General features: G+C 41.1%; 1 protein-coding gene across 2 annotated transcripts; it reads left to right on the top strand.

Annotated features, from left to right (window-relative positions):
* The first annotated feature begins 51 nt into the window (after window positions 1-51).
* Window positions 52-19,555, top strand: DUSP3 (dual specificity phosphatase 3). Of its 2 annotated transcripts, none has more exons than XM_067541435.1 (3): window positions 52-538; window positions 9,379-9,605; window positions 14,079-19,555. In XM_067541435.1, exons 1-3 carry the CDS (start codon window positions 417-419, stop codon window positions 14,282-14,284), a joined length of 555 nt encoding a protein of 184 aa, XP_067397536.1. In that variant the 5' UTR covers window positions 52-416; the 3' UTR covers window positions 14,285-19,555. The 2 variants fall into 2 exon arrangements, with proteins under 2 accessions (XP_067397536.1, XP_067397537.1); XM_067541436.1 differs by lacking the exon at window positions 52-538 and adding an exon at window positions 7,039-8,512.
* The last annotated feature ends 1,793 nt before the right edge of the window (window positions 19,556-21,348 follow it).

Raw genomic sequence — 21,348 nt, 5'->3', positions numbered from 1 at the left:
CCCCTGCCCGGAGGGGAACAGAGCAGGATGCCCGCTCCACACTTGCTGCCTGTTCCTGGGGCCGCGGTGTGCTACCCGCTCGGGAGAGGGACACAAGGGGGGACGCGACCTAGGAGGCGAGGTATCGGGGGGGGGGGGAGCTAGAATCGAGGCCCCCCAGCCGGGCAAGGGCGCAGCGAGGAAAAATCAGCCCTGCGGGACGGGCGTGTAGCTGTCTTGCTCAGTGACCCGTCTGTGTCCGGACCGCCGGCCACACCGGCCGGCCGCGAGGACTGGGTGTTGCTCGCGGAACCAGCTGATCCCAGCGCCTCCTATCAGGCTCAGCCCAGCAGCTCTCAGTCTCGGGGAGCGAGGGCGGGGGAGAAGCAAGGCCCTGCCTGGAGCTGCGGAGCAGGACTGCCCCCCCACCGCTGGCCATGTCCGACTATCGGATCGCGGTGGAGGAGCTGAACGACTTGCTGGCTAACGGGAGCGGCTGCTACAGCCTCCCCAGCGCGCACAGCAACGAGGTGGCACCCCGCATCCACGTGGGGAACGCGTGAGTGCAGGGCCGCGGGGGAGTTCAGCATGGGGGGCCCGGCTGAGCCTGAGGCCCAGGTGGTGACCTCGGGAGCCAGCACAGCTGTGGGTGGCCCTTTGAGAGCGGGGCCTGCTTTGGGCCGGGGGCGAGAGTGGTCAGGGTGAGCGGGGTATGGGGAAGCCGAACAGCTGGTAACCCTGCGCTGGAGCTTCACCATTGGGGCCTAGGAGGCGTGGGCTAGGATTATGTGGCCCTGGCCATTCATGGCAAAGGGCCGTGGCCTGGAGAGGGAGTTTAGAGGTTGAAGTATGGAGGGGGGGGCTTCAGAGCTGTAGGGCCCTGAGGGGTATCTGTTGTGGAGCCCCATAGGTGCAGGACTGTAGACCCTAGGGTGGGCCGTGGGGGATCCAGTATGAGGCCTCATGGGTGTAGGGCCTGATGGTTAGTTAGTGCTTGTCTTCTTTGCTACTCAGGCAGGTCCGGTGGCTAGGAAGAGTTAAATCCCCCTGCTCCTTGGGAATTTAGCAGCTTTCTTTGCTTGTCCTTTTCCAGGAAAGCTTTCTGAATGGCAGAAAACTAGGTGCAGTTAATAAATTGTGTCTGCTAAAGGGTTTGGTAGCCCATTCAAGTCCCCGAACTGAGGGATGTTCAATAAAACCTGTCAAAGATAATTCCAGAGTGGGCTAAAAGCAGATGAAAAAAATCTTGATCACCAGGGTCAGACCTGAACATGACTGGGTCAGCACTTGCTTTTTTCCCTTAGAGTTTCCTACTGTTGTTGCTGTGCAACTGTCCTGGGGGTCGCAGTCCAGGTTCTGCAGCCCAACACCCCGTAGAGGTAGGAGCAAATAGTGAAGCAAATGTGTTTTGCCCAGTGCCAGGGGCTGGTGAGCAGGGCTGTTGCTCTGGGCCCCTATTTCCAGGGGCTGCCAGATTACTGGGCCACTAAGGGATTTTTTTATTTATTTATTTATTTTTTTTAATTCTCTCAGCTGCTTGGGGGTAGGTTAGGGTATCAACAGCATTTCCCATCCTGGCTGGCAAAATGCCTGGGCTGTTCTTGATCTCAGTTGTAAAGTATTTACATTCACTCCACTCAGGCTGTGGAGTCTATTATCTGCTCTGCTTTTGACGTACTGTGTGACCTTGGGCAAGTCACTACATTTTTCTGTTCCTCAGTTTCCCTTATTAACCTTTGTTTTGTCAGTTTAGACAGAGATTTTTTTGGGGTGGACTGCCTCTTGCTAACAAAAGGTAGACCTGTAGGTGCTAACATAATACAAATAAAACTAGGGCCTCCACCTTTATCCTAAACACAAAATAAAAGCAAAAACAACAAGAGTCTTGTAGCACTTTAGAGACTAACAAATTTAATTTCTGCAGGCATAAGCTTTCATGGGCTGTAACCCACTTCATCAGATGTAAGGAATAGAAATCAGATAGAAGGTATATATATACATCCAAGGGTAAGGAACAACAATGGGGAAGATAGATATAAGCAAAGTTCATTCAGTTAGAGTAGTTAATGTAATATATGCCATCATGTGCCAGCAATGCCCCTCTGCCATGTACATTGGCCAAACCGGACTGTCACTACACAAAAGAATAAGTGGACACAAATCAGACATAAAAAATGTTAACATCCATAAACCAGTGGGAGAGCACTTCAGTCTCCCAGGACACTCTGCAGCTGACTTGAAAGTTGCCATACTTCTACAAAAAAAACTTCAAAAACAGACTTCAAAGAGAAACTGCAGAGCTGGAACTCATGTGCAAACTTGACACAATCAAACTGAGTCTAAACAGGGACTTGGAATGGTTATCTCATTACAAGAAGTAATTGTCACTGCTTATACATTCTCATCTCCTAATCAATGGTTGTGAATAGGCCTCTACTGCTCTAACTGAATGGACTTTGCTTATACCTACTTTCCCCATTGTTGTTCCTTACCCTTGGATGTATATATATACCTCCTATCTGATTTCTATTCCTTACATCTGATGAAGTGGTTTACAGCCCATGAAAGCTTATGCCTGCAGAAATTAAATTTGTTAGTCTTTAATGTGCTACAAGACTCTTGTTGTTTTTGCTGTATACAGACTAACACAGCTACCCCTCTGAAACTTCTCACAAAATAAAAGCTCCGCCTTGGTTCATAAGAACATCAGAATGACCATATTGGGTCAGACTAGTGGTCCATCTAGTCTACTATCCTATCTTCTGACAATGGCCAGTGCCAGGTGCTCCAGAGGGAATGAACAGAACAGGGCAATTTCAAGTGATCCATCCATTGTTATCCATGCTTCAGAGGAACGCACACCAGCAGGGACTCCATATGCTAGCAGCAGTTTGGTATAAACCCACTTTTCACTCTAATTTCCTGTGTTTTGCTAGGGCATGTTGCAAAAGAATGTATCTCTTCCCTAGGGTGGGTAGGAGTGTGTGTGGGAGAGGAGGATCTTGTTTTGGCAGGCTGGTAAGAGTCTTGTTGTTGTAGCTGTGTCGGTCCCGAGAGATTAGAGAGACAAGGTGGATGAGGTAGTATTTTTTATTGGACCAGGTACTTGGCCAGAGTACCTTTCTGAGACCTGAAGAAGAGCTCTGTGTAGCTCAGAAGCTTGTATCTCTCAACAGACTGTAGTCCAATAAAAGATACTAACCTCACCCATCTTGTCTCTCTGGGAAGAGTCTTAACATTTTGAGATTATTGTCTGTATTTTAAAATGGTGCTGTATGTACACCTGGACCGGTGGATAGTGCAGATCAGAAACTGTGGTGGGGAAGGAGGGAACTGAAGATATTTCCCTTTTAAATGGAGATTTCATAATTTCCATAGCAACATGTTGTGATTTCACAAAGCTAGGATTATGACTTCACTGCAGGTTCAAACAGAAGGTAATGCTAGGTTGAGGAGGGCACAGTCCCGTATCCAAACACATGAATCTCCACAGAAGAAATGGGGATTTTAGGAGTTAGTGCAAGCTAATGACATTGCATTTGTACCAACATTTTCTCCTTTTATTTATTTATTTATTTGGTCTGCCTTATCATTAAAGTCTCTTTTCAAAATCCATTAAATCATTCAGCACAATAACTCAGGAGGGCTATGGTATGGTGTGAGTTCTGTGTAAGTTTCATACTACTGTTATGTGGCAGTACTGAATGTCAGAACTGTGTAAATGTGTTGACAAATGTAAACAGTTATTTATTCTGGTTGTGGCACTGGAAGGTCAGATCTCCAATTAATTTGATAAAATCTTACCCCAAAAATAACTTTCTGGTCTAGTGTCTATTTAACTTATTAAGTCGACCATAATACTTCTTGCAAGCTATGTCCTGAAAAAATGTTTGTTATACAACTGTTTCAATTCTAACAATGCAGGTTGTTTAGCAAGTCAGTATGAAGAAATTTTGAATCATATCTTACATCACAATAAAGCCATTGAGTGTTCATTCTTACTAAATAACACATGTAAAAAAAATCTAGCTAAGTGATGGTCTAGCTAAGCTGAGAGTCTGTGTGAATTGAGATGGTTTGAGTGGTTCACATCTTGCTTTTGGCCCTCGTGGTGCAATCCTTATCTCTCATTGCCTCCAGAGTTGTTGTCAAAAGCACTTTGCAAACTGCAGTGGGACAGTGCTGGAGATCAGTATGGCAAATGCCTTGCCAAGGAAAATAAAGTGACTTGATCATTTGCTCTGACACTGAAGAATCATCTCTGATCTGGACGGGTCATTTCCTTTTTGGGATAACGGTCCTGACTTAGCACTGCCCAGTGGAAGCATTTAAAAAAAAAAAATTTCTAGAGCAGACACATCCCTGCGGGGTTTCAGACAGGGAAATCACAATGCCAGTGGCTGGCATATGGGCAGCTGGATTCAAACAGATGATTGAAAGCATCTGAGCTGGATTCAGAAAAACTTTTGATTGAAACCTACAGGAATATTTCACATCATGGTATGGCTGTTTTTTCTTGTGAATGACTCATCCTGAGCTAAAAATGGGAGTGGTGATGAAAACACGGAGACAAAACAGCAAAGGATAACAACTGAAAAGCGTGTCCAGACAATCCTAACCATTCAGAGAATACCATGTTCCTCAAAAGAGGCTCAAAGTACAATAGCAGACACTATTGCACAGGTTACTGACCAGTACAGTTATGTATTTTTCAGATAGCAATGCAGCATAATAATTCAGAATACAGCATGAAATCTAAACGAGTTTCTGTGATTATAGAATATTTCTAGATCATCCTCAATCTATTGAACAAATTTCAACATTTTCTTTATGTTAACACTGTTTTGAAGTGCAGCTCCAGGAAGTACTTCACAGAAAATAATTGTTTCTGACTATCGAGTACTGATAAATCATTTTTACATTTTTAATTTCAAAGATAAAACTAGGTGAATAAAAATCCCTATCTCAATAGCATTACAAAGGAACGGCGTGTTTAAGGCCTTCCCATTGCTTGTATTATTGACCGAGAGCCAAAGATCCTGTATCTTAGGGCTACAGGACGTTAATGGTGGTTGTGAGAGTTTTTTTTCCTTGCAGTGAGCCACAGTCGAGACTCTAATACACAATCCTCAAATGTGTTCAAAGCATTTTAAAGAGTAATAGACTCAGTCAGGCTGGGAGCAGACACTGTGATGCTATGGCATAAAAATGTAAATGCACAGAACACTCTTAGCCTATTGGTTTGTGTGTTTGCATTTGATTTATGTTTAGTTTGCACTATTTCCCCCTCATCAGGCCCTGTGCTGACATGGACCATTTATCTTTTTTTTCCTTTCTTTTTTTTTTTTTTAAATACTGCAGAAATCTGTGTCCTGTCAAAATTGCTGTTCTCTCAAAAAGCAAGCAAATCTTGCATGTGTGACAGCCTCATTTCTGCACTGATAGCAGAGAAACGCTGTTGTATTTCAAATTGGGTTTTGGAAACCTATAAGCACCTCAAGCCAGATCTCCAGAATATGTATTTGGTAATAAGATTTTGCTATGGAAGTCTGAGTCTGGTTCATAGTGCCCACTTGAGTGGGGGGAACTTAGAAAGTGCTTGTTCCTTCTTGAGGAGCTGGAAGTACATTTCAGTTTATCCTGCATTATCGTATTTATGTAGGAAGTATATGTATTTGGGCCTGTCATCCCATGGCAATAGGAAGGCTAAAATAGATGACTTGGCTAATTGGCTGCCCACTAATTATAGAGCAGTGTTAACCTTTTGTTTGCATCTGAGGAAGTGGGCTGAAGCCCACGAAAGCTTATGCCTGCAGAAATTAAATTTGTAAGTCTTTAAAGTGCTACAGAACTCTCATTGCTTTTGTTTGTGTGCTTCTCATACGATTAAGCTCGGTTGCTTTGCTCTGTGCTTCCACTCCAAATACTGATAAAAACCTTAGGTATAGCTCTATGAAACTCATTTACTGTGCAAGAAATAGAGACCAGTCTCTAGTATTATTGATGACTTAGTCAGTGGTTTCCAGACACAGGAATTCTTACTGTCCTTAAAGCTCTCTTATTTCTTTAAAATCCAAAGGACTTCCATCAATACAAATCTCAGATATGAGAAAAAAAGACAAGGCGTACACTACAAAATTAATGTTTTTCCTGTTGGCTTTGTTTTTATAGCATTTACTATTGGGTTCCAAGTAGAAATTCCCCTGGCATTGATGCCCATTTCTGGGCACAGCTGTTATCCTGCCAGACAGAAAATTAGCCAACTTTTGATGAAAGTCTTTAAAATGATTTGGCCCCTTGCCATGATTATTGGGTACACATGGCAGAACATTTCGAAAATTTGCTCAGACATGAGGATTTATCTGCAGTGTGCACTCATATTGAAAAGGGGAGCAGACACAGGGGAAAAGGAGAAGGTTTATATGTTTATCATTTAACATTTCATTATGTGGTAACTGTGAGCTAATTTCTGGGGAACTTCAAAGTCCAGAGTATGGGTTCAGTTTAGATACAATTTGCTCATTCAGATTTTATTTATTTATTTAGATTTCTAAAATAAGAAGGCGACCATCCAAAAGCCATTGGCACATTGTCAGCACATAGAAACTCATCCAAAAATATACAGCACAGATGCTTATCTGAAGCTCAACTACTATTCAGACCTCTTAAGTTTGCCAAATGGGGCTGGAGCTCTTGAGAGAAGCAGCTTTCCCATTCGATTTGTGCTTCCAGACACAGCTGAAAACATGGTGAGAGCTGATTTTTCACCATAATTCAGCTTTTCTGGTTCCAGTCCTGAATGGGACTTTGGAAGAACGAATGTACAGAAATGGGACAGGTGAGCAGGGGAGTTCTCTGAAAATTTCAGAACCCTGAAAGTTTGGTTTGATTTTGGTTCCAAAAGCAGGTGAAGGTTTGGGATGGAGGGTGCTGGTGGTTTCTGTTTCCCTTTGAACCATGTTGCCTGTCCCTGATATAAATTCTAGTGCAGAGAGCAGAGCACTGTGATGATGTATTCATGGTTGCCTATGTTGCTATGCAGATGAGCATTTGTACCAATAGGAGGTTTTTTAGGTCGTGTCTTCATTCCTACATTTAATACATTGTAATAATTAAGCCTTGAGGGCATGAACATGTGTGTCATCATGCTCAAGTCTGTATCTGACAGGACGGGGTGCATTCTTCTGGCCAGTTGCAGATAGAAATGGGTTTTTTGGTTTGCCACATTTTTTTTGGTATCTGATAGAATGGAGGAGTTTGAAAGGACCTGTAAGCTGTGGACCAATTTTACAATGTACGGACAATGAGGCAAATATTTAAATGTTTCCATCTTCCTAAAATTAGAGCCTCCCTTTTGCTTGGGTTAGTCTTTAGCCAGATGCTGATTTCAGCTGAGGCTGAGAGATGGCTGTGTATGACTGGCACTTTAGAATGTGTTGTCACACCAGCCTTCAGTAGCTTCATAGATGCTGAATAATATGGGGCAGAGAATTGAACTTTTTGTGCTGTTTCTGGAGATGAAGGAACAATTACCCATAACAATCCCCTGGGTTTGTTCAGTCTGAAAGAAAGGGCCTAAGCCATTTCAAGGTGTTTCCATTCACACCTGCAGGTTCTTGGAGGTGGGATGAGAGTATTTGGCCATCAATAGAATCAGCTGCCACAGAGAGGATGAGTGTGAATGGAATTTTCTTGTCTGTGGGCCATCCACTAGAGCAACAAGTGCTATCTCTGTACTGTGCCCTGGCCTGAGGCCTGGCAGAGGGGTCTGGGATGCTGTTTTTAACTGTCATCTAGATTATCTTGTGTAGAAAAAGGATAAATAAGGAACAGTGACTTGCAAGGCCTCCTACATAACATCCTTGTAACATCCATGATGGTTTCTTAGTACTGGTCCAACTTGCATGTTTTAGAGTGGTGATGGATTCCTCTTCATCACAAGAGATACTGACAGACTCTGGGGTCCCCAGTATTCTCTACTCATCTATTGTCCAGGAAGGCAGGGCTCAGGTAGTGACCATGGTCGCTCGCAGTCGCAGTACTTATGTGACTACAGCCTGTGTGGATAGGCTAAAAATATGATCAACTTTAGAGATAAAATCTGTAGGAGACTCACTGGTGAGTGCAGAGTGTTGAGTAACTATCACCAGATAGTACTGATACCTTTGAGAACTTGTGGAAGATGTGAAAGGGCAAATATAGTTCCTATCTATAAAACGGGGAATAAAGACACACAAGGGAATTAGACCAGTCAGCTTAACTTCGGTATCTGGAAAGATAATAGAGCAAATAATTAAACAATACATTTGTAAGCACCTCAAAGATAAAACGGTGATAAGTAACTGTCAATATGGTTTTTTCAAGAACAAATCATGTCAGACCAACTTAATATTCTTCTTTGACAGGATAAACCTTGGCATGACGGGAGGCAGTAGATGTGATGTAGCTTGACTTTAGTCAGGCTTTTGATACTGTCTCACATGACCTTCTCAAACAAACTAGAGAAATATAGCCTAGACAAACACACAATAAGGTGGGTGCACAACTAGTTTGAAAACTGTACTTACTTAGGAAGGAATAATCAATTGCATAAATACAAAAAGGGAAATTACTTCCTAGAAAGGAGTACTGCAGAAAAGGATTTGAGGGTTATAGGGGCTCACAAACTAAATATGAGTCAACAATATATGGGATGTATTAGCAAGAGGATCATAAACAAGACACTAGAAGTAATTCTTCCACCCCAGTCAGCACTGATGAGGTCTCATCTGGAGTATTTTGTCCAGTTCTGAGCATCACAATTCAGAAAAGATGTGGACAAATTAGAGAGAGTCCAGAGGAGAGCAACAAAAATGATTAAGGGCTGTAAAACGTGACTGAGGAAAGATTGAAGAAATTGGGTTTGTTTAGTCTGGAGAAGAGAAGACTGGGGGGGGACATGATCACAGTCTTCAAGTACGTAAAAGGTTGTTATAAAGAGAAGGGTAATAAATTATTCTCCTTAACCTCTGAGGACAGGACAAGAAGCAATGGGCTTAAACTGTAACAAGGGAGATTTAGGTTGGATTTTGCGAAAAGCTTCCTAACTATAAGCATAATTAAGCACTGGAACAAATTACTGAGGGAGGTTGTGGAATTTCTGTCATCGGAGATTTTTAAAAACAGATAAGACAAACACCTGTTGGGAATGGTCTAGGTAATACTTAGTCCTGCCTCGGTGCAGGGGACTGGACTAGATGATCTATCGGGGTCTCTTCCAGTCCTACATTTCTGTGGTTTTGTGGGCAGCAAGGGACTTTGTTATAGATTCTGGGGGCACTTGAAAATACTGGGAGATTGGCTTCTGAGTATGTGATTTGCTAAGCCCCAGTTTTCTTCTTGATACTTCTTACTTTCCAGGTTCATAGCCAAGAATATCATGAGGTTACAGCGCCTGGGCATAACCCACATTCTGAATGCAGCAGAGGGAAGATCCTTCATGCATGTGAACACAAATGCTGAGTTCTACGAAGGCACAGGCATCACCTACCATGGCATTAAAGCTAACGACACCCAAGAATTTAACCTCAGTTGCTATTTTGAGGAGGCGGCTGACTTTATTGACAGTGCGCTGTCCCAGAAAGATGGTAAGGCATCTCTAAGAGTCTCTCTGCCCTGTTTTCTAGCCAGTATGTGAATTTATGAGCCATTTGTTTCATTTGAAATATTCCCTTTTTTCTTTCCTCAGTTTTTCAGTGGAACAGAAAGCCAAGCATTCAGATCAGGACATAGATTTCTTGATGAGGAGTTTAGGGCACTTGAATATACAATGAAGAATTTGCTCACTAAGAACCGAGCTCCTCAATGTATGAAAAAATGGAAAGCTGCCACAGCAGTGGGTGATTTGGGGGGAGTAAATCAGCTGGGGCATTTTATCAATTGAAGAGTGATGGAAAATAATATTGGGAAATATTGTGCTAAGAAGAGGGGCTCTAACATTTCCTGAACATAGTGGATCAGAATGAAAAATCTGGAAAGTAATACAGGACCCAAACATTAATTCAACACAGTAAAAATCATAAATCAGAGTCAGGATGGACATTGCAAAATGCAGCACTCAAGTCACAAGCTAATAGTAGAGATGCAGATTAAATGCAAATAAGAAATTATCCACTCTTGCACGTGTTAGCATAGAGCAGAGGCTGTCAATAGGCAGACCATGGGCCTAATCTGGATTGCCAGGTGCTTTTGAACAGGCTGCAAAATCTTTTTATTTACTTATTGTTTTTATTTTTGTATTATTTTCTCTGGAATTTGGATCTGGACTATACCTTGACCAAGAAATTTGGAGCTTGACAAAAAATAATTGATAACCCCTGGCACAGGGCGTTAGGCACCTATGTATTTTTGAAAATCCCACTAGGTATCTAAATACCTTTAAATACCTGACCCCTATTGTTTGTGAGTATCTAGCCCCCACTCTGTCAGTGGCTAGGATCTCATTTACCTATTTCTAAATCTTCTCCTCTTCTTGGTAGTAGAAATAATAGGTATATTTTACATGATTTAAATGAGTGTGAAGGAATTCTCCCTTGTTTTTTTAAAGGGGTATTTTATTATTGCATCATAAACTCTTATGCATCTGAGCATGGCCTTTTCTTTGTCCAGTGTCTTGACAGTGGATATAAGCTTTCACACTCCTGAAACAAATCCATAGGCAACAAAAATCAATTAAATTTTCATCCCAGTCCACAGTTTCTTCTGTCAACAGCTCTATTTGCTCAAGGCTCAGAGGGACTAGCCTTGTTTTATTCCCCCTCTGTCCTTTCCAGGAGAAAAGAATTACAGGAATAAGATAATATCCCTAGCCTAGTATACCAGCTGTCCCACTTCCAGAAATATACTGGTTGACCCTTTAGCCTCAGGAACTTGTTTTGCCACATGTTCACTCTTTTGTCCTGAACTGATGGATTTCAAATTTGTTTTCACAAACCTTTCACTGACCATGCACTGTATGATTGTTCCTTTGAAACGGGTTTATAAACACCTTCAGTATGTGGATATCTTCTTGAGAGTGTGTTTTGGGAACAGCTGCTCTCCCATTCACCGTATACAAAGCATCTCCTCTCCCATTCATGGTCACATAACATTTATGTGGCAGCCACAGAAGTAGCCTGCATGGAAGAATGATATTAGGAAGGTATTCTATTTATTTTGCTGACTTTAGTGCAATAAAAGTTGTTGTTTTAATAAAAGCTAATTCTGCTGTGTTTGTTGCTTTTCATTTCATCTCTTCCCCCTGTAAATCCATTCTGTTTCCCGCAGCTGGAAATGAGGAGTCAGACCAGAAATCTTGAGGAATTAAAGGGTCGGGTTTGGAGTTATGTTTTTTTTTATTCAGAGTCCCATTTTAATACTAATAAAAAACCAACAACAGCTCAGTCAGCTCCTAGGTGAACCGTGCAAGGAAAGAGAGTTTGTAACTATGGAGAGGAAGAAAGGAAGGTGGCTTCTTGAATGTATATGCCCTGAGAAACCCTGTTCATTGCTTTACTCACCATGGGACCAGATGGGAATGGAATGCGAGTAGCATCAACTTACTCTTTTAGGCTTAGTGGGTTAAATTTAGAGGTGGTATGTAGGATTGGGTGTAAATTACACAGTCTAAGATTCTGTAATACACACATCAGGAGATGGTGTAATTTATACCTTCTTCTGTGCCAACTGAGATGGCCTCTAGACAGACCTGAATTTGAGCCATCTGTACAATTTCCTTATCAGGAGAAGATTTTAGATTATACGACCACCACCACATCTGTACAGCGGGCAGGGGAATCGATTCTAGTATTGAACGTGCAGTCCTTTGTATGAGTGAGATTGTAAAGGAATGAATTAATGTTTGTTCAGTGCTTTAAAGGTATAAAGCACGTTGAGTGCTGAGTAGTCCAAGAGAGTCTGCAGAAGGCATTGCAGTAGCACCAGTGTTTCTGAACAATCAGAGATGGTAACTAGGAGTAGCAGCTCCTCAGATTAAACATTTCTTTGGGACTCTCTGAAAGAGAGAGGGAAAGGGTGACATTCTTCTGTTCTGGTTCCAAACACTGTCACTGGTCAGAGGATCAGAACAGGAGATAAATGCTGTCTCTGGTTTGAATAAACCAGACTGTTGCTTGGTTAAAAGAAACAATTCCTAAACCATGAGATTTTTAGCTCTGAGAACTCTAATTTCAAATGGATTATCTGGTTATGATATGAGCCCCTTAGATTTTTTGCTATACAAAATTATCTGAAAAATTTTAAACTGGAAGTTCTGGTATAATTGGAGATATCTTGCTGCTCCCCAGAGTCCCATGAAAACTTGAGATAAGCTTAGAAATGCTGCAAAGCAAAGTTTGGCACTGTGGTCTCCTCAGTTCTCTAATCTTAGAAGGCCAGAGTGCAGAAGGTCAACTTGTGCTTCTCAGCTCATTACTTCCACTTCCTTCATATTTCTTCATAGGCTCCCAAGTAGTTTCTCAGCCCACATCTGAAGCACCTTTCGCAGAGGAGGAGAGAAAACTCTCCACTAGGGAGATCTCCCTCTGTCATTTTTTATTTTTTGGGAGTGGGTTAGTGGATTGACAACCTACAGTTTGGTCAATCTGATGAATTCCAAAAGCAAAAACTTACCTCTTCCTAGTAGCTTTGTGAGCCAGGGATACAGGCCTGCTCTGGGAAGGAGAGTTTAGCAGGTTCTGACAGTTGCCGTGAACTGTAGCAGAGGCACAGAAGTCCTGCTACACCTGCTCAATTTGAATGGTGCTCATAGAGATGTGGGTAATGTCAAAATTACTCTGAATTTTCAGTGATTTGTCAGTGCCCTTGTTAATTCTGATAGGGCTTCTTAAGTCTCAGGCGCTGTTAAGCCACTTCTGACCTATCTGTCTAGTCATTATACAAACAAATAATAGACTTTTATCTAGGTTGAGCATCCATCCCAGTTATTTTTAGATCTTGTTAATTTATAGCCATGGGCTGTCAGAGGAATAATCAGCAAGAATTATTTGGTGTTTTTTTTAAACAGGCCTAAAAAATTCCCCGCAAGGATCTCAATAGCCCAAGGCAAATATGTTAATAGCCTTTTCTCTGCTGCAGTTCACAGTAAACTGTGGATTTCATGAAAAAAATGGATGACTCATCTATCCTCTTGCCTCTAAAAGGGGTTTGTTGGGAGCAGGATCTCCCCCTGTGTTTAGGGAAAGGTTCTGTCTTTGGAAAAGTGGGACAGTGAGTAGCCACCTGAGAGCAAACCAACTTGGGCCAGATTTAAAATGGGGAAAATGGCATTGATATTTAATTTCTTATTGGTTAGTTATCTACAGCACATTCACCACAAATAGCTGGAGTAATAGCATTCAGAAGCCTGTAGCAGTCAGCTGACTGCATTCCGTTTGCTCTTGGTGCAGGTATGTTTTGTAACTGGGTTCTGTTGGCGGTTTGTATCCTGTATGTTGAATGTGTGTCTGATGGGCAGCTTCTCTAAAATGGGAGCGCTTAAGTGCTGATGTGAATTCACAAGCAGTCGTGAAAGCAGCAGGGTCAGGTATAAGTAGGAGGTAGATGCATAGGAAGTGCCAGGATTATAGCATAAAAGACATTTTGAAATGTGTAATATCCAAACAGCACCAGAATCTCTGTTTATACCATGCACCTGCAGCCTTTCATACTTTTAATTTTGTGTTTTTAATTTCTCTACTACATTGATCCTTCTGCAGAAGATAAAGTTAGGGAGTCTTGCAGGCTGCTAACCTTGTTCTAGACCAAAAGATTGTAGGAGTTTAGCAAATGGAAGGAGTCCAGTTCCTCTCTCTTTGGAAACAAATATGCTATTTTCTGCTTTAATTTGTCTGGATGTTTATTATGTGTAATTACTTTCCTTTGCAGTCTGCTGGATGATGATGTGGCTGCTAACAGAGCCAGTACCTCTCTTCCAGATGAGACCATTCAAAATTCAGTCAATGGGCTGCTGAAGGACCAATGTTACTCTGTCCATTCATCCATCCATGAAAGGTGTTTCTGTAGTGCTTCCCATCATAGCCTCAATTATAACCTGTTGCTTTCTGTATCATCTTCCTGTACAGGTCGGGTGTTTGTGCACTGCCGTGAAGGCTACAGTCGCTCCCCGACACTGGTCATCGCTTACCTCATGCTTCGCCAAAACATGGATGTCAAGTCTGCAGTAAGCACTGTCCGGCAGAAGCGAGAGATTGGTCCCAATGATGGCTTCCTGAAGCAGCTGTGCCAGCTCAATGAGAGATTAGTGAATGAGGGCAAATTGAAGCCCTAAACCAAGGAGCCAGTTTTCTGAAGGGCTGTCTGGACTGTCAAAGAGGGCACATTAGGTGCGTTAGGTACCCAAACTGCCAAGCTAGGTCATGCTGTGTAAGGGAGGCAGCATCCCTTTTCCTTGTCTAGTGAAAGTATCTCCCACATGTCTTTTAAAATAGCACAAAGTTCCATCACTCCTAGGAGTTATTGCAATAAAGAAACATCTTTAGAGGGATAACTTCAACAATGGATCAGCTGTCATCACGTGATTGTTTCAGAGCCCACTGGAGGTCCCATGACATACATGCTTTGCATTGGCTTTGAATGTCATTTATTTAAGTTTTGTGTTCTTGAATCCCATCAGTGCAGTTCAGCTCCATGGGTGCCCAAGAACAGAAATGCACTTCCCTTCACTTCCCTTTAATTGAAGTACTGTATTTTTAAAAGTGTATCTCACACACTCACAGGTGCCTAAAGTCTGAGTGTTAGTTTCCAGAGATGGAGAAGTATATATGCAAATACAGAGGTGCACACTCCACTATAAGTGTGTATAGCTGTGTGTGGGGTATGGATATATACAATTCAATATATATACAGGGCTTAAGTGTGTGGCACTAAAGTCTGGTGTTAAGACAAGTACCCTTGTAAATAGAGTTTGTATGTCTGTTGTTTGTGTTTATTATTAAGTAGAAACAAAAATGCAGTATTTTTTCATTTTAAAATTCAGAGAGAAAAGCAAAATATAGAGAGCCAGTATCTAAGGAAAGACTTGAAAGTGAGCTGAGAATGGGAGTGCTTAGGTATGTTGGTTCTTGTTGTGGTATAAGAACTTCAATAGAAGACACACCGAATGTGAATTGGCCGCTCATGAAAGATTTTAGTGAATTTCAGGCTTTTTTTTTTTTTTTTTTTTTAAACTTCACTGTTATTTATATTGACCCTGAAATTTCTGCTCACTGAAATGTTTTCCTTTCAAGAAGCGCACACCGATTGCTTATTGTAAGGTGCCCAATATAAGACTGGCTTGTAGTAGGATTGCACTGTTTGTGTGTAAACAGAAATGAGCCCTGTTGTCCATCACATAGACATGGCAAACATTTACTTTGTAAGTGGTTGGTATCTTTGGCCTTTCTTAGATGCTGAGTCACTGCAGTATCTAGAGTGAGAGCTTCTTCGTTTACATTGTGCATGTGTGACTGAGTGTAAATGCATAACTTTAATGGCAAGCAGAATGTTTTACATGTTCTGAGGGCCACACTTGGTGCACACCTAGAGTTATTGGTAATGCTTTCAGAACTCAGAGGCGTTTGCATAGCCTTGTTCAGTTTTTCTGTATTTAAAGGATATCATTTGAACAAGAAAAGCTCTTGTATTATTGGTACACACATTGCCCAGCATTAGGGTTTTCTTTTTGTGTACTTAGACGTTTTAATTATGTATCCCTTTCCTGATCTATTTTTATTTTAATATTTTTTTACTTAGTTTGATTTCAAGAAAGTTATGGGCTGGGTCACTGGAGCTATGTCAACAGTTGTGACTTACCTAGTGAAAAACAGGGCTTGCTTCAGTTTCTTTGCATAGGATAGGGCAGTGTTTCTCAATTGTATTTCACCACGGCACCCTCGCGCAGCCATGTCATACCCTCCGCCCACAAGTCCAGGAAATCTTCCCCTTTTCGGCGACGCACGATTTCTGTTAATTTCGGCGGCACGGTTCCGCTTTTTCACGGAACCCTTCAACTCAGCCTCCGCGGAAAGCTATTTGAGAAACACTGGGATAGGGATTGCCAAGCCAATAGTCCATCTAGCCCTATACTGTGTCTCTGACAGCGGCTAGTATCAGATGCTTCCACAGAAGGATGGCCTTGTAATGGATAATTATGGAACAACCCACACATAGGGTAAGTATCTACTGAATTCCATCTACTGACTCCTATGCATTTAGTGATTGGCATCTGCCCTGAAGCAGGAGGGTTTATATCCTTTATAGAATTTTATCATATCTAATCCATTTGGGGATACTTTTCGCTATCAGTATAAATGTCTGATTTTTAAAAAAACCTTGCTAAATTCTTGACTTCCATAGAATCATAGAAGATTAGGGTTGGAAGGGACCTCAGGAGGGCATCTTGTCCAATCCCCTGCTCAAAGCAGGACCAACCCCGACCATATATTGTAGTGAATTCCACAGATTAATTATGTTTGTGTATGTCTCCTTGTTGATCAGATTTTTAAATCTACTGCCTTTTAATTTCCTTGGTTGCCCATTTTTCTGGTATTATGAAAGATGGTGAATAGAAACACCTGTCTTGTCTTTTCTGCTTTACTCCTTTTCCATTTTGTGGACTGCAATCTTGTTTACAGATAATGTTGGTTTTTTAATTTCTGTTGCTGGAATAGAGATTTTATCTCTACCTACATCAATGTATTGTAAATATGTATCAAAATAATATAGAAAATATGTATAGACACACACACACACACACACACACACACATTCTTTGGCTTTGATTTGGTATTTAGAAACCAGGGTTCCAACCCAGTAAGTGATCTAAGAAGAAATTATTATTAGACATTAGGTTTTTTTTTTTTTTATTCCAGATACTTCTACACTGATCTGTTTAGTTAGTGGGATTACTATCAGAGTGACTTATTAGAAAAATCCAGGAAGGATCTCAGTGTTTTTTGTTGGAACAGTAGAATCCATCTGCCTTGTGATGATGTCAGGATTTGCACAGCTCTGCACTGTCTTGATGAACTACCTAAAACCAGGTGGAGGGATTGCTGTTGTCATATGACTAAAATTAACTGGAAATCAAGAAAAATAAGAATACGGAGATATTTTTCCTCTGATTTTAGGACATTCTCAGAGTTCACTTGCAGTGATGTAATGCCACTAATTTCAGTGTCTGAAATTTACATCTGATTTACTCTAGCATAAATGAGATCAGAACCAGGTCTTCAGTGTCCAAATGTGACAGATCTGGTGTCCATTGAGGGTGAATAACAGATGCCTGTGGGAAATAAATTAATCCAAAAGCAAGATCTGAAACAGCGTATCTTATAGTGAGTTACTCAGTAATTTGACTTATACATGAAACTGATTCCTTGTTTCCTATCCATGCTTTTTGTTCTGCTCATACTCTTGAAATGTATAGTTCTGTTTTTATCCTAGTTAGAGTATAACTTGTGATATCACCCATGCTTCTCCAGTCTTTCCTCTGTTCTTTCAGTTTAAATCCTTTAATGTTGCACAGTATTCTGCAGATTGCAGCTGTCTGAGAGCAATCAGAGGAGCTCTGAGTTCTGCATTTTATTCCATAATCACATTATGCTTCTTAGTGCATCTCTTTGACTGTAGGTGCCAGATCTTATTAAAAAGAAGAAAAAACAGATTTCCTCCATTATAAGATGAAATTGACAAAGTCCCCCAAAAATACTGTGCCTTTTTTCTGAAACTAGAGTGGAGCTGCCCACAGCTGGTGTGTGTTCCATACTGGCGTGACCATTGAGAAAGATATTTTTAAGCATAGAAGAATAGGTAAGTAGTAACATGATGCTGTACCAGTGATTAAACTTTTCACTGTAACCAAGAATGCCTCATCTGGATTTGTGATGATAAGTTTTATCTCTAAATAACAGCACTGTGCTTTTTGTCAAAGTAGATAGAAATAGAGCTTTGGAGAAGGGATGATGTCTCTTCAGCATACAAACCTGTCACAGAGCAAATAAATCTGCCATGCCAGATCTAATATAAGAAGAACAAAAGCAATTGTTTTTTGCTTTTGTTTGTTTGTTTGTTTACTAAAGAAGCAACTCCAGTAGGTAATGAGCCCTCTAAAATATCAGTGTTGTTTGCAAACATTGTTCTCATGCTTCAGACTGAGGCCCAGCCATTTCACTACTACAGGGGCAGGTTTATAACTTAGAGAAGAGTATCATGTATGGGACTTGTTTTAATACTCACAACCCTTTTTATATTTTTATTTTTGCTGTCATCCTTTGGCCATGCAATTAAGACACAATTATTTACAACAAAACTGCTACAGTTCTGCAAGGCCCACTACAGCAACACATAACACTGCCAGAAATTAGTTGCTGTTGCAACTGTGTATGCTGAACAAGTGGTTTCCTGTAAATGGCAAACATTTTGCAAAACTACTTCAGAATTTGAGAGGCAGGCTCTGAGTGCAGGACTAGTAGCCAGGAACTACAATGTTCCAATTCCATTTTGGATGTTGACTCATTGTGTAACACTGGGCTGGTCATCTTTCTCCTATAAAATGGAAACAATGCTTAACTACCTCACAGGGATGTTGTGAGGATTAATTAATGGTTGTAAAGTGCTTAGAAGATGAAAAGCAGTATATAAATGCTCAGTATTACGCAATCTTTGACTTTAAAGAAAATCTTCTGTCACATTTATGTCCCTTCTGACAAGGAATCATTGTAATAGATGTGAGAATGGTAACGCTTTTTAGCCTTTTAAATATTTACAATGAGCTCTTGGTCAGGGCCAGTTAAAATCCCTGATGCAGGAGTCAGCACAAGCAGCAGGAATTTTACTCCTTCCAGTTTTATTAAAATTAGTTTTACTAGTTTGATTGCTCTAAAATAATTTTGTTCGTGCATCCATGTCATGGGTTCTGCCAGTAAGTAAAACAGAAAATAGAACATGCCTGGGGAGTAACTTCCATGTGTTTAGTATTGGAAATTGGTAACCTTGTATTCTGTGATATCCCAACCATAAACACAAATGGGCAGCTTCTGCCCTAGAGTGGTTTTCTATGGAAATTTGGAAACGGAAGTCTAAAATATAAGTTTGAAGCTGTTAGTACAACCCACAAACTTAAAAAAACCCAAACAGATCTGTACCTATACATCTATCTATATGGTGCTGATCTATACAAACAACCATCTGCACTAGCTTTCTGTTAAAAATCTCAACTTTCTGTTTCCATCCATTGGGATCAGCAGTTGTACAGGTTTGTCAATGAGCCATTCTTACCTCCTTTGAGGTACACTTTAAGGCCCCTGTACTTCTTGACTTGGAAAAAAGGGTTAAAGTTAAACAGCTTTCTACACAGGATACTGGAGAAGAAAATATGAGGGGCACAAAGTTATATACTGAGCAGGTTCTTTCCCGCTGCCTTGGTTGGAAGGTTGGAGCTCATGGTGTTCAGTAAGAGGAGTTTTATTCCATTCTGTGGGGATTACTGCAATTAGAAAAATTAAATGTACAATGTTCACGTTTTGTGATGACAAAATAAATGACCAGAGTTATGATTGTTCATACGGTAGAGTGTGTTGTGTATTGCGAAGAACGAATATGTTTGAGCAATGTGCAATAAAATCTGTGTGGTGCAGTTGGCCTGATGAACATTGAGGTGTAATCTGCATGGAATTGCAGCAGCTCTCATGAGGAAAATCACAGATGGCCATAATTACAGCAAATGAGTAGGGCTGCCTCGCACCTGAAGGGATATTCTCAAGAAAATGTTTAGGTTTCTATGGACATTAACAGAACAGTCAAGCAACTTGCACAGTCACCTGGGTTCTGTACACACACACAATCTGGGTTCAGTCCCCACCGTTTACCTGCTACATACGGCACATTCTGTACAAATGCAGAAGGGCAGAAAAGGGGAGGATTTGTCCTAAATGAAAGTGTTAACTAAAAAAATAGATCATTTTGAAGATGCTGGAGCAGCCCTGATTTGGCAGTTACCTGTTAAAGCTCCCTCTACTTCCCCATGTTGTAGTCTGAAAATTTCAATGGGTAGAAATGTTCTTTCCTGCAACGGTTTGAAAATGAGATTTTTTAAAATGTCATTACAAGCCTCCCACCTTGCTGAAAAGCAGCGTTATTTGTGACAGAGCTTAGCATGTCCTGCTAGTGTCACAAATTTTGCCAGTTGCTATAAAATGTCAGCTGTTGTCAATTGCAATTAAACGTTTGAAAGTTAATTACCTAAATCCATGGCAATTGTAGTATACATTTTCAAAATGCTGAACAATATTCTACTGTATTAAACACACAGTCAGTCTTTAGGCACAACTAAGGGGTATGTAATTTCATGAATAGGGGACTCTATCTCCCCCTTTTCTGTGGTGAGAAAGTCCCTTTCGTCCATCTCAGATGCTGACCACAACCAACACTTTCCAAGTAGTTCTTCTTACATGATGTGCTGTAACTACCAATTAAAAGAATCAACAGGGGAAAATATATCTGAACAGATTTGGATTTTTGAGAGTTGAACTGCAGTGAGCTGAGTTTCAGAGGTGCTGAGAACCTCCAGCTGCCACCAATGTCATAAAAGCACTGAGCACCCTTATCCTCTGAACATCAGGCCACAACTCTTTCAGTGGCATATGTGCTGGCTTTTTGCACATAGCTTATTAGGACCTGTCAGTAGCAACACCAAGAGTGTTAATGAACAGTTAATTGATATGTTCTGCTGCACATGATTTAGGCTTTGCTTCTATTGAAGGAAAGGGGAGAGAGAACCTGAAAAATGAGGTTTTGAGATTAAACTGCAATACTTCAAGCAGCTGGGCAAGGTTGTGAATGTGGGTTAGCCATTTGTGATATTTTACCAAGCAAAACTAAGCATTGTCTCGTTGCTGTTTAAAACTGCACTGAAAATACACCTTTGGGTACCTCACAGCTGGTGTAGAAAGCAGTCAGTGCAAGCAGTGGTTTCACCTGGCATTACTCTACAAATCCCCAAAGTAAATAAAATGTACAAATCTTTTTTAAAAAAAATGTGTGTGTGTGAGAGAGAGAAAGGGGGGAGAAGAGAGAACCAAAGATGGAACATTTTTGTGGAGCAGGGAGTTCTTTTTCATGGAGTTGCTGTAACCTCTTCCCTCACTGCTGAATCTCAGCTGGTGGCCTCCTTGCATGATCTCCTGCATCGTGGCATCTCTTCTTACTCCTCCTGCATGTCCTCTCTCCTCACTGCTTGCAGTTCAGAAATGAGCTTTCAAAGTTGTATCCATAATGGCTGAACAAATAGTCTCTCTTTCCTGGCAGTCGGAGCTGCATGCAAATAGATGGATAATTACTAATGCATATATATTC

This window comes from Emydura macquarii, unplaced genomic scaffold (genome assembly GCF_026122565.2).
Source record: "Emydura macquarii macquarii isolate MOO-44397 ecotype Brisbane River unplaced genomic scaffold, CSIRO-AGI_Emac_v2 contig_629, whole genome shotgun sequence".
Taxonomy (NCBI): Eukaryota; Metazoa; Chordata; order Testudines; family Chelidae; genus Emydura; species Emydura macquarii.
Note: the sequence above shows the minus strand (reverse complement) of the source record. Positions and strands in the feature narration are given on the sequence as shown.

Excerpts from the sequence above, each read along its gene's own strand:
- DUSP3 (XM_067541435.1), top strand. The coding sequence starts at position 417 with ATGTCCGACTATCGGATCGCGGTGGAGGAGCTGAACGACTTGCTGGCT. Across the intron at positions 539-9,378 it reads CGCATCCACGTGGGGAACGC|GTTCATAGCCAAGAATATCA; the intron begins GTGAGTGCAGGG and ends CTTACTTTCCAG. Across the intron at positions 9,606-14,078 it reads TGCGCTGTCCCAGAAAGATG|GTCGGGTGTTTGTGCACTGC; the intron begins GTAAGGCATCTC and ends CTTCCTGTACAG.